This window comes from Jaculus jaculus, chromosome 11 (assembly GCF_020740685.1).
Source record: "Jaculus jaculus isolate mJacJac1 chromosome 11, mJacJac1.mat.Y.cur, whole genome shotgun sequence".
In the NCBI taxonomy this organism is placed as follows: Eukaryota; Metazoa; Chordata; class Mammalia; order Rodentia; family Dipodidae; genus Jaculus; species Jaculus jaculus.
The window spans coordinates 17974845-17988656 of NC_059112.1; the positions used below are offsets into that span (position 1 = coordinate 17974845).

The window sequence follows — 13812 nt, forward strand, 5'->3', positions numbered from 1 at the left end:
GTTAAAAAAAGTGCCCAGCTCATCCTGTCTGACAAAGATGAGTATATTAAGATGACTTGTCACATTAACCAATTAAAGAAGAAATGATGATCAAAGTAATATATAAAAAATACCTATCATCCACATATGAAAATTTAAACAAAGAAGGGAGTATCCTTGGTCCTATAAAGAGTATCTGAGGAAGCCGGGCATGGTGGTGCATGCCTTTAATCCCAGCACTCGGGAGGCAGAGGTAGGAGGATTGCCATGAGTTTGAGGCCACCCTGAGACTCCATAGTGAATTCCAGGTCAGCCTGGGCTGGAGTAAGACCCTACCTTGAAAAAAAAAAACAAAAAAAAAAACAAAAAAAAAAGAGTGTCTGAGGAAAGGCTGGAACAGACATCATATTTAGTGGATTAAGTATTTCCCTTCTCATATTTTGAAGGAAATCCCATATGTGTTTCCATACATACATATAGATTTAAAAGATGGGTTGTTAATCTAAAAGTAACAAAGTTCTATTAGCAAAATACTGGTGTTGAAATTTTTATTGTCTAATAACTTTTTAAGATCATTTTTTACTTCAAATGTGTGTCTCTCAGACCAACTAAGATAGATGCCTTTTTTTCTGGTTTTTCGAGGGAGGTTCTCTCTCTGGTGGTCCAGGCTGACCTGGAATTTACCATGTTGTCTCAGGGTGGCCTTGAACTCATGGAAATCCTCCTACCTCTGCCTCCTGAGTGCTGGGATGAAAGGTGTACGCCACCATGCCCGGCAAGATAGATGTCTTTAAAGTCTTTATCATTTCCTCCCTTCTTTCTTTTTTTTTTTTTTTTTAATCTTGTGACTTGTTGAAACAATTAAGTTGCTTTATTTGGTTTCTCAGTTTGGAATTTGCAGATTTTATCTCTGGTATTGCTTTACATGTTTCTCTGTCCTGTACATTTCCTATAGTTTGTTAAATTTGAACAGATTCAGATTCTATATTTTACATATATGTACATATATATGCATATATATTTGTATTTAGAAGAGAAACGTTTGAAAATGAGGGATTACAATTTAATCTTTCACAAAGCACAAGGAGTGTAAAATTGAACGATAATTACTATTGCCAACAACAGGCCATGTGAGAGGTTCGTTTTCTTGGGGAATTTGTCTAAAAATAGTGTGTTTGCATAGATGTGTGTAAATGGGGGGGGGGGTTATTGCTAGTGTTAGAGTTCCAGAGACTTGAATTCATTTTGCTATAGTTTTGAAGTGATGACATGTTAAACTCGTTATTTGGAACATACACTTAGAAAAAAATTTCAAGCCATTTCTAAAAGCATATTGCGGTACCAATGTAAATGAATAGTTTGAAGTTTTAAACTCAGTGTAATCATGCATCCACACTTCAGAGCATCAAACACACAGTGCCAGCATTTCTCAAGTCTCCCTGACAGCCTTCTGAACCATCACCCTGACATTAATCATTCAAATCAGTTTTCATCTCTTTTTAATTTTAAATTCTTATATCAATGGAGTCTCATTCTGGAGCACATACACCCTTCATAGAGCTTTTGCTTAACGTGATAAAAATCTTGTTACTGTGACCTTCTCATTGTACTAATTATTATAGGCTATCTCATTATGCTAGTATAGTGAGTCTATCTATTGATTCTCCCCTTAAAGGATATTTGAGTAGGTCAGTCAGTTTCTTTTTAAGTATTGGACTTTTTCTTTCAGGCAGTTGCTATCCGTGCCCAGAAACTGTGGATGTAAAGTGCAGCTGTGGCAGTGCCAAGGTCACGGTTCCCTGTGGCCGAGAACGTACCACAAGACCACCCAAATGCAAGGAGCTCTGCAGGTTAGCGTAATTGCTGTCCACAACGTACCCCTAGAATTCATGTGGATGTTTGATGTTGCTAGTTTCCTAGTTTTATTTAGCAGTATGTAGTTCATTCTATATTATATCAAAAGGGAAGTATGTAGGTAATTGCATTTTAGATATATTGGTCAGTGTTCAAAAGGAACTTAAAAACTTTTAACTTTCTGATGTAGTCAACCATCAACGTGTCATCATGCGAGTCGAGAGAAACACCGCTGTCACTTTGGCCCTTGTCCACCATGTCGTCAACCTTGCCAGAGAGTTTTGGAGAAATGTGGTCACTTGTGTCCTGCTTCATGTCATGATCAGGCATTGATTAAACAAGCTGGCAGGGTAAGAACAATGCATTACAGAGATACTGCAAATGATGGGCCATATATATTTCGATTTTATCTGACCATTCTGTAAACAGTGATTAAGTTTTGAGTATTAGCCACTGTGCTAGGAGCTGGGGCATGAGGAAAACAAGACTTGTTCTTTTGTCTTAGGAAACTCAAAAGGACTAGGTGTGTTGCTCAATGGAGGAGCAATTCTCTAACATCCACAAAGCCCTGGAGAAATAAAGAAATAAGAGAGGTTCACACTGTAGAAGAGAAACCAATGAGTTTTAACAAATACATCTTACTGTAAGATGTATTTGTTACAAATCATGGTAATAGATTGATTTGTTGGTTTTCCTTCAGATATTGTGGTTTAGGACTAGATGTCTTCATTTCCTTAAGGATCCATTGATTTGTTTGATACTGAGCTCTTAGGGTGTGTCACGCTTTGTAGTGGAGAGCAAGAGAGCCTACAGGAAGGGACTTGCATTTGATTGATGGGGATTGCTTCCTGTTGTGCTTTTTCTTCTCTTGGCAGCAAGGGGCGAGGGAGGCTGTGTTGCCCTTGTTTTACCTTTTAAAAACTGGCATCTGCCTCAGTTAACATTGAGTATGTATGGAGGGGAATAATCTGATAAAATATAGATGCAACAAAATGTTCCCGTTAGCACAGTTTGTGGATTACTTGAAAAAATTCCAGTCTGCTTGAACAAAGGATACAGTGGGGCTATTTCGGATGACTCTCACTTTAAATTTATTGTATTTTCTTTCAGCCTCAGCCTACAGGCCCTTGGGAGCAGCTTTCAGAGCCAGCATTTATTCAGGCTGCACTACCTTGTCCTCCATGCCAGGTTCCCATTCCTGTGTAAGTGTTGGAATCTTAAAGCCATGATTTTGACATAATCTGTACATAGACTTGTTTGTTGTTATCTTCTTTCCTTTGTCTTAGTTCATCATCATTTCAGGTCTGGCCTCTAGGCCCTGTGTCCTGCTGTATTTTTTTTTTAACTGTATTTGCTGTGATGCTTATGCACTTCCTATTGATAACCCATTTTTAGTCATTCTCCCCCCACACACACACCTAGAGTTAGCTTTCCATAGAAACTTTGTTTGCAGTTACAAAAACATCCGAAAGGCTCATCGTTACTGACCTTTACTGGTGATTCCCCATGCTAGTGTGTACTTCCCCAGGACAGAGCAGCGGCACACTTTAGATGGCAGACTTGCAGGAGAGTGTTGAAGGGCATTCTCCTGGGAATGACTTAAGAGTTAAAGCTGAGGGAAGAAGGAATCCTATAATACTCATACTTTCAGCAGAGGTTCTGGATTAGAGGAAAGAAAGGACAATTGTAGGGAGCAACATGAAATTAGAAAAGAGGCATTTACCTACTACCGACGTCTTGTACAGAGATTAAAGGTGTGCGTCACCATGCCCAGCTTTGGCCTACTTTTTAATTGACTTGTTTTCTTTTTCTAAAAAAATGTTTTTATTTATTTATTTGAGGGTTTGAGAGAGTGAGTGAGTGAGTATGGGTGCACCAGAGCCTCCTGCTGCTGCAAATGAACTGAAGACACATGCAGTACTTTGTGCACCTGGCTTTACATGGGTACTGGGAATTGAACCTGGGCTGTCAGACTTTGCAAGCAAACACCTTTAACTGCTCAGCCATCTCCCCAACCCTGCTTTCTTATTGTTAAGCTTTAAGAAGCTTTCCAAGTGTTTTCTCCTAGTCAGTGTCCAGACTTTTCCTAATCAAAATGTTTCCTGTAGGATAGAAGCTTTTAGTTTAGTAAATTATAATTTACCCACTTTTTTGTACAGATTATGGCTTTTGACTTATCTGAAAAATCATCAGTTAATTCAAAATTATTTTTATTTTGGTTTTGTCCTGTGCTTTATATTTTGTTTCATATTGAGGTTTGTGATCCATTTTGAGTTAATTGGAAGTGATGTAGACTTTATCTAGTTTTTTTTTTTTTTTAAGTGATCTCTGTTCTGGTTATTTGCTTTGGTTCTTCTGATCAAGAGAATTTTTTTGAGACTGTTTCACTCATGCAGCTTAGGCTGGCCTTGAACTTACTATGTAGGAATTTGCTATGTAGCTAAGGCTGGCCTTGTTCCTTCTGCTTCTGCCTTGAGTGTTAGGATTACAGGTGTGTTCCACAGTGCCCAGCTTTAGTTTGTGCAAAATAACCTGCTAGGACTTTGGTTGGAATTCTTTTGACTATAGATGACTTGAGAAGAAATGTCATCTTAACCTCAAGCCTTCTTGTCTTCAAATATGGAATCTCTCTTTATTTACCCTCCTTTTTTCATTGAATTTTGTAGGTTTTCTCCTGTTGTTCATATATACATGCAGTTTGATTTCTACCCATCTCATATTTTGTGTGTATCAGTTTAAATAGTGATTTACTGTTGTTGTTGTTTTGAGGAAGGGTCTCACTGTAGCTCAGTCTGACCCGGAATTCACTCTGTAGTCCCAGGCTGGCTTTGAACTCACAGGGATCCTCCTACCTCTGCCTCCTGAGTGTTGGGATTAAGGGCGTGTACCACCACACACTGGCATGATGCAGGGAGGGTGTGTTAAATGTCAAATTCCAGTTGTTGACTGCTACCATATATGAAAGAACTGGCCTGTGCATGCTGTACTGTAATTGCTTACCATTTCCATATGTTTGGTTTTTTTACTCAGTAAAAACTGAGTTAGCATATTTGCTTTAGATAGCCTTGAATTTGTAACACAAAGTTTTCTTTTTCCTCATAGGGAATGCCTTGGGAAACATGAGGTGAGTCATAGGCACAATTTTTAAGTAAAGCTTGTAGTCTTTATCTGTTTTGTACCAGAGTTGTTAGGAATAAGAAAGAGCTAAATGTTGTATAGCAGTGTTATAATAAGAATTTATCTAGTAATTAAAAAAATATATGTTGCATTTCTTGAGAATTAGCCTGTGTACATATGTTCACTCTAGTCATTACATTGGAGTTCTGTTTTGTTTCCATGTTGTATATGTAGTATGTGGTGTGGTGTGTGCATGTGCATATACATGGGCCCATGAGCACATGTGGCGGCCGAAGGAGAAGGTTGGGTGTCCTTCTCTGTCACTCACCCAAATACTTCCTTGATCTAGAGTTGCTGTCTGTGCCGGAGCTGCCATTTTTATGAGCCCCAGAGATTTCTCTGGTTTCTGCCCCCATAGGGTTTGGATTACAGGAGTGTGTGGCCGTGCCCTGCTGTTGTGCATGGTGCTGGGGAAGTGCACTGTGATGGTCTCGGGCTCTCATGCGTGTGCGTCAAGTGCTTCTATCCACTGAGCCATCTCCCCAGCCCTGCAAATTTCTTCATACTTCTCGTTATCCATCTTGTGGGCATGTTTTGGTAGGTTAGTTTAATTGTGGTTATACATACTAAGAATACATGTAAGACCTTGTGAAGTTCAATCTCTGATTACTAGAGTTATTTTGGAAGTCGGGTCCAGAGGCTTCATGAGTGTTGTGTGTGTTCATGTTCATATTGTGCTCCTTTATTTGTCTTTAAAGGTGAGCCCACTGCCCTGCCATTCTGTGGGGCCCTATTCCTGCAAGAGAGTTTGTGGAAGAGTGCTGGATTGTCAGAACCATACATGTATGAAAGAATGTCACAAAGTGGCTGAAGTTGATGGCTGTACTGACAAAAATAAGGTAATATCTGTAGGGTGAATGCTTGTATGTTTACTGCATGATTGAAATTTTTTTGAAGATTCAGATTCAAATTTATTTTTTCACTTAGTTGGTGTTTTCCCCCTTTTTGGGGGATGCTTTTTTAGTGTGTGTGCATGTTTGCGTGGGGGTGCCTGTGTGTGTGAGTGCGTGTGTGGAGGCCTAGGTTGACATTGCGTGCCTTCCTCAGTTGGTCGTTTTATTTTCCTGTGGCCGAGTCTTTGACTTGAACCCAGATCTTGCTGATTCAACTGGTTTGTGTAAACAGCTTGTGCCTGGGATTCCCTGGCTTTGCCTGCCAGGCGCTTGGATGAGAGGGGACCACCACATCCACCAGCCTTTACATGGGTCCTGGGGTCTGGAATCCAGGCTCCCTGAGCCGTGGTGTACATGGCTCTGTGTCTTTGTGCCACTTCACATCGAAGTGCTTTTAAAGTGGGACATTACACACCGCACCTGTGTTAACGCACTGGCTGTGACTTTATGATGAAGTACATCTTGCCTCTCTCCTTAGGCAGGAGGCAGCAACATCACTTCACTTGCCGTACCTGTGCGTTCATTCTAGAGCATTTGCTTGTAGCCATTTTTCAAACCTAATACGTATGGTAGATTATATTCACAACTTTAATGACATCTCAGTTTTTTGTTGGAAAGTGTTGTAACATCACAGATAGGTGTTGTATGTATGTGTATAATTCACTCAGCATTTTATAAGAATGACAAATCATATATTAAGAAATCTATGTAAATTACCATTTTATTAAGAAAAAACAGATACATTTAATTAAATTTTAAGTATTAGGTAATATAATGTTTTTCCTATACTTTCATTTTATAAGAACTATAGTTAAAAATATTTTAATAAGAAATAAGTAAGAATTTTAATTTTCACAATGCTTTAAGTAACATTAAATTTTTTGGTTAGTGTGCGTGTAGGAAGGTATGCACATGAGTGTGCAGATGTGCCTGCCCTGTGTGCACATGTCGATTGACCTAATATTACTTCATAAGTTAAAAGTCTTATTTTTTTTCTTTTTTAAAATTGAGCACTACGTAAGTTGATAGACAGCCATACTTGCTATTATTTCCTGAATGAAATTGTATTTCATGGAAGGTAGAACTTGATTCAAAGGTAGCATAACAAAATACAGGATTTTGTTTTACATAAGTAAAAAGAGCTCATATCATAAGTATAATTCTTCATTTGTTATCAGAGGAATTGAAGCTTAATTTTGTTACATGAATTTTCCATGATCATAAAAATGCTAGTAGCAAACCAGGAAGTGTTCCCAGCATTGGCATGCTTTTCTCATGCTAAGTAAATTCTTGCAGGTTTACCACATACTTAGGAAGAACTCTACTACGTAGAAATAGACTGCGTGTGTCAAATTCAGTAATTTTTTTAAAAAATATTTATTTGAGGGACAGAGAAAGAGGCAAATAGAGAGAGAATGGGTGTGCCAGGGCCTCCAGCCACTGTGAATGAACTCCAGATGCATGGGCTACCTTGTGCATTTGGCTTTATGTGGGTACTAGGCAAGCACTTTAACCACTGAGCAATCTCTCCAACCCTTCAGTGAGGTTTTTGTATTTGGTTGTTCATTACATCTGTCCCTGAGTCTGTCTTATTTCAAAAAGTGGTATTACCAAAGTGAATCAGTTGCAGGTAATTTTTACCCAGTTTCAAAGGAATCATGCTTGATTTCTTTCTTAACATCTTAGATTTGTTCAGCGTAGATCTGAGTGTGACTACTACTCATAACCTCGATTTCTGACATTGGCATCTCAGCCAGTACCACCTATACCTAGATTTCCAGATTTTCCCAACTAACCTTCCGTTCCCACTTTTGTTTTGTTACAGTCAACCAGATTTTTTTTTAATGTATTTTACTTATTCATTTGAGAGAGAGAGAAAGAGGGTGAGAGAATGGGAATGCCAGGAGGGCCTCCAGCTCCTGCAAATGAACTCCAGATGCATGCATCCCCTTGTGCATCTGGCTTACGTGGGTCGTAAAGAGTCGAACTGGGATCCTTTGGCTTTGTGGACAAATGCATTAACCACTAAGCCATCTCTCCAGCCCAGATTTTTCTTTTTTTAAGAACCTAAGTCATGTGACATGACTCTTTTTTTCCCTGACTCCTCATTGCCCAGCTCTCATCTGACGCTCATCACTCTTGCTTTCTGTCTTGACTTCTGATCTTGCTGTTTCTTTAAGGTCTCAAGCTTGCTTTTCCTCCTTTGCTCTGGAGTGCTTCCTTCCAGAAATCTGTATTTTTGCAGCCTGTCTCCCTTTTTAAGCTCAGCTCCTCTTCTGAGGTGAAGTTTATCAGACAGGTGTCACTCTTGTTGTTACACCACTCTCTTATATTGCTTTATCTCTGTAAATTACTTACAAAGACATGCTGTGTCTTTATCTTCTTACATGCCATGTCACCCAGGCATTTGTCCCATGGTCTCAGTGTCTTGGAACAATACTGGCAGATAAATGCTAAATAAGTGTTTGTGAAATATTTTAAGATATGGAAAGTATTCATAGAATAATATTTTTATATAATTTGAAACACGTTCATTTGAATTCTAAATGCCAGAAATAGCTTAGTGTTTTCCTGATACAGTAATGAAGAAAATCATAGCTATACTTAGGATGATGATAAATTCTTAACCTTGAAGACTTAGGGGTCCACATCTGTAGTTATCTCATTTTTATCTACTGTAACATCTGAAACTAAACAGCATCTAGAGTTGAAACCTTTGAAAGGTTCTAACCCTAGTTGTATCACTAAAGCTCCAGAGCAGAGAGAACTTCCTTGTTCAGCTGCATTAAAGTAGATTTATATATAAGGAAAACCTCAGGCATTAACAGTGAATTGATATCTTCAATGACTTACTGTGGTGTTTAGAGTGGGAAATGAATTGATAATGTTTTACTCTGTTTTTTTCCGTCAGTGAATGTTTTCAGGAATTTACATTTAAAAATGTTACTTATTTACACCGACTCATTTATGTGAGAGAAGCAGAGAGAGTGAGTATGCGCACATCAGGGCTTCCTGCTACTGCAAGTGCGCTCCAGACACACGGCCACATGTGCGTCTGGCTTTATGTGGGCACTGGGGAGTTGAACCCAGGTGGTCAGGCTTTACACGATTTAAATCACCTCTCCAGCCCCAGGAATTTATAATTTTATTTATTTAGTTTTTGATTTTTTGAGGTAGGGATTCACTCTAGCCCAGGCTGATCTAGGTTTCACTATGTTGTCCCAGGGTGTCCTTGAACTCAGTGATCCTCCTCCCTCTGCCTCCCCAGTACTGGGATTAAAGGCGTGCGCCACTATGCCCGGCTGGAGTTTATAATTTTAGTAGACATATTTCATGTGGTCAAATTAATTTTTTTTTTTTTTTCCATTTTATTTATTTATTTGAGAGCAACAGACACAGAGAGAAAGACAGATAGAGGGAGAGAGAGAGAATGGGCGCGCCAGGGCTTCCAGCCTCTGCAAACGCACTCCAGATGCGTGCGCCCCCCTTGTGCATCTGGCTAACGTGGGACCTGGGGAATCGAGCCTCGAACCGGGGTCCTTAGGCTTCACAGGCAAGCGCTTAACCGCTAAGCCATCTCTCCAGCCCTCAAATTAATTTTTAAAGGTGATGTGGTTTGACTGTTGAAATTCATAGTTATAAAAATCTGTATGAGTAATGGTCACATTGACAATCTTGTTATTCTTGAATATCTTTAAGATTGAGGAGAATACATACCACTTTATTAATAGCATTTAAAAAGTTTTTTATGTATTTATTTGTGAGAGAGAAGAGAAAATATGGGCATGCCAGGGCCTCCAGCCACTGCAAATGAACTCCAGGTGCATGCGCCACCTTGTGCATCTGGCTTATGTGGTGGGTACTGGGGAATGGACCTGGGTCCTTAGGCTTCACAGGCAAATCAAATGCCTTAACTGCCACCCATCTCTCCAGCACTGTTAAAAGTATTTTTAAGGCTGTAGGAGTACTTTATTTTAGTGGGATATCTCACCTTTATAATTTTAAATTTTTTTATTTTTTATTTTTATTTGAGAGCAACAGACAGAGAGAGAAAGAGGCAGATAGAGAGAGAGAGAGAGAGAATGGGCACACCAGGGTCTCCAGCCACTGCAAATGAACTCCAGACCCGTTTGCCCCCTTGTGCATCTGGCTAACGTGGGACCTGGGGAATTGAGCCTCGAACCCGAGTCCTTAGGCTTCACAGGCAAGCCCTTAACCGCTAAGCCATCTCTCCAGCCTACTTTTATAATTTTAAGTTGTGGATTTGCTGGGCTCCTGTATGTTGGTGATTTATTTCTTTGTACTTATTTAGGCTGGTCCCGAATGCCTTGAGTGTGAAGAAGGGTGCTCTAGATCTCGGCCACTGGGTTGTCCTCACCCGTGTGTTCTGCCATGTCACCCTGGAGAATGTCCTCCTTGTGTTCAGATGCTGAGAATAAAATGTCACTGCAAGATCACAAGCTTGTATGTGGAATGTAGGTAAGTGGATGGAAGAATATCCTTGCTGTACTAAGATTGTTTGATATCTTTGTGAAGTGCCCTGTATAGTATTGTACCCAGGCTGTTCAGTTGTATTCCTTAAACTCTGGAGTTCTGGATTTTTCAGAAGAGACTTGAAGAAATGTAGATTGACCCAACTTCTAGATTGGTTGCAGGCTTCACCCTGATTTCAACCAGGGAAATTCTGCTTTTATTCTACTTTGGAATCTTGTGTAAGATTTTTCTAGGAAGAAAGATGTGTTGCTATGTTTAAAATACTAGAGAAAGATGGACGTGTTCACCACACCTTTAATCTCAGCTCCCAGGAGGCTCAGGTAGGATGATCACTGTGAGTTGGAGGTCAGCCTGGACTACAGACTGAATTCCAGGTCTACCTGGGCTAAAGTGAGACTCTGCCTCAAAATAAAATGAAACAAAATGGTTAAAATACTAGAGAATTTTGTGACATTGTTTAAATGATATTGTTAAAGTAGAAATTTTTTGATTAAAAAATACATAACTGGGCTGGGCGTGGTAGTGCACGCCTTTAATCCCAGCACTCGGGAGGCGGAGGTAGGAGGATCATTTGAGTTTGAGGCCACCCTGAGACTGCATAGTGAATTCCAAGTCAGCCTGAGCTAGAGGGGGACCCTACCTCGGAAAACAACAACAAACAAACAAAAAATAACTAGCTGCACGGGCATATTTTTGAATTACATTTTTAAAAGTTATTCTTGGTTCTAAATATTCCTGTAATAACATTCGGCATAGTAGCATATACCTTGTATATTTTCCTTACCTATTATGTGCAGGAAAAAAATTCTTTTTGATAATGTTTCATGTGTTTCTATATGATAATGATCTAATATAATTTACTATTTAACTGTTATATTTTAAAATCTGGCAAATTGTCTTTGGTTAATATATTATTAAATTAAATTTGTGACATTCTTTAGCATAATTACATTTTAAGAAATGCCTATTGATATCTAAAAGTTGTTTTGTATTCTGGACTTGACGTTAAGTTATAACAGCCAAATTTTATTATCTTCAAATATTAAAATTATTTTGTTGAAACTTTTAAGATACTGTAGTTTTTAGTTTTAGAAGTTTTATAGGGAATTTAAGGTAATTTTTGGATTATTAATGAGATACTGAAAAAAAGAGGTTGAGCCCTCTTACCCTGCATTCCTCTTGGATAGGTTTTCCTCATCAAATTTTGACCACTTGTTCGAGCACCCACTGAAGATTCTGCTGTGCTCCAGTTGTTAGTGTGCTAGCAGCCAGATGGTGGTTTTCTAGCCCTGTCCCCGCTCCTTACTTACTAATAGTAGTGTGGTTCAATCTGTTCTTCTTGGTTTTTAAGTTGAAGCATATCAATGGTTAGGGGACATCTTTAAACTAGCTTACATCTCCCTTTGACAAAATTCCCTCCTTTGTTTCTAGCATTTTCTCACTTGAAGGTATAATAAGAACTGTTCTCTCATGGGGTCAATTTTGGAAACATACTTCCTTGGAAATTATCTGTTTGATAAAGGATATTCAAAGTTATTTTTATGTATTGGGCTGGAGAGATGGCTTAGCAGTTAAGGTGTTTGCCTGTGAAGCCTAAGAACCCAAGTTTGATTTCCCAGAACCCACATAAGCCAGATGCACAAGGTGACACATGCATCTGGAGTTCATTTGCCGTGGCTAGAGGCCCTCGTGTGCCCATTCTTTACCTGTTACAAAGCAATTTTATGCCTTTTTGTGATTTTTTTTTCTGAATTACCCTTTCATCAGTTAGAAAAGCCCAGACTGATTTAACATTATTTTATACATTAATAAATTACCCGAAACAAATGAAGAAGGACAGAAAAAAAAAAAGCTGGGCTGGAGAGATGGCTTAGCGGTTAAGCGCTTGCCTGTGAAGCCTAAGGACCCCGGTTCGAGGCTCGGTTCCCCAGGTCCCACGTTAGCCAGATGCACAAGGGGGCGCACGCGTCTGGAGTTCGTTTGCAGAGGCTGGAAGCCTTGGCGCGCCCATTCTCTCTCTCTCTCCCTCTATCTGTCTTTCTCTCTGTGTCTGTCACTCTCAAATAAATAAATAAAAAATTTAAAAAATATTTAAAAAAAAAGCAGCAGCTCTTCCAAGAGGCTATTGCATTTCCTATTGGAATAGCATACCACTGTTCAATTTGAAGTAGTGTATTAAAGACTAATTGTTCATTTTTGTATAGAGGCTTTTTGGAGTATTATAATTTTGAGTTAGAATGGTTGCTGTGTAGGGGAAGATGCCAGTAGATTCATAAGAGAAGCCAGGTTCAAATGGTTTTGTGCTTTGTACTTCTTACAGTGGTCACCCTTTTGACATTTGATTGGTTGCTAGTAGAAAAGGGCTGAATAGGGCTGGAGGGATGGCTTAATGGCTAAGGTGTTGCCTGTAAACCAAAAACCCAGGTTCAATTCCCCAGGACCCACATTAGCCAGATTCATAAGGGGGCACATGCATCTGGAGTTTGTTTGCAGTGGCTGGAGGCCCTGGCACGCCCATTCTCTCTCTTTCTCTCTCTCCCTTTTTTTCCCTCTGTCAATAAGTAAATACATAAAAATAAAATAAAAAAAAAGGGCTGAATAGTTTGAGTTATCAGAACAATTAAATAATTTGGAGATAATTATTATGGAGACATAATTAAAATGTTTTGAATGTGAGAAACAATGAAATAAGATGCTTTTAAGTATATATTTTAAATTTTGAATTATTCTTAGAAAACCTATGCTATGAAATGGACTTTAAATTGAATGTTATAAAACTTTCCTGTTTCTAGGAAAATGACCACAGCTGGTGTAGATGAAAAGAACCTCCTCAGTTGTTGCAAAAATCAGTGCCCTAAAGAGGTAAGCCGCAGTAGGCCTTTGAAATTGGGCTCTTGGGTGATGTTGCTCTGCACTTTCCTTTTGTGTGACTCTCTTATTTCATGTCTTTTTCTTGTGGTCCTTTCCTGGATGTGGTTGATGTCTATAAACATGTAAGCCATATGCGTAGGATAGGTGCACAACTATATGCAGATTTAGGATATGAGGAGTAGAGCTGACCCTTTGGAGGTTTTTTTTTAGAAGAGCAGTTTTAAAGATAGCTGGTGTACTTTATTATATAAAGTGTTGACTTAGTTCTTACTGCCCAAAATATAATTCAAGTATAAAATGTAAGTTGACTATGAACTATATGGGTGGGGCTGTGGAAATAACTCTGGTTAAAAGGCGCTGGCTTTCACAGCCTGGTAGCTCTGCTCCACCTGGGGAAAGCCTGATATGGAAAGTAATATAAATGTTCTGCCTCCAGTTTGCAGGGGCAAGAGATTCTGGTGTGCACACATGCATGCACACACATGTGTAAAGAACTGTGAAGGTCACAAGCAGTTAGCGTAAACAAAAGATTTAAAGAAAAGAT

General features: G+C 39.1%; 1 protein-coding gene across 1 annotated transcript in view; it reads left to right on the top strand.

Moving 5' to 3' along the window:
- The window catches only part of Nfxl1 (nuclear transcription factor, X-box binding like 1), a 44040-nt gene that overhangs the window by 19037 nt on the left and 11191 nt on the right, over positions 1 to 13812 (top strand). The window contains exons 12-18 of the mRNA XM_045161240.1: positions 1709 to 1829; positions 2024 to 2183; positions 2944 to 3035; positions 4936 to 4957; positions 5709 to 5849; positions 10216 to 10382; positions 13190 to 13259. Of these exons, the coding sequence (XP_045017175.1) occupies positions 1709 to 1829; positions 2024 to 2183; positions 2944 to 3035; positions 4936 to 4957; positions 5709 to 5849; positions 10216 to 10382; positions 13190 to 13259 (773 nt within the window). The remainder of the gene's footprint in view (positions 1 to 1708; positions 1830 to 2023; positions 2184 to 2943; positions 3036 to 4935; positions 4958 to 5708; positions 5850 to 10215; positions 10383 to 13189; positions 13260 to 13812) is intronic.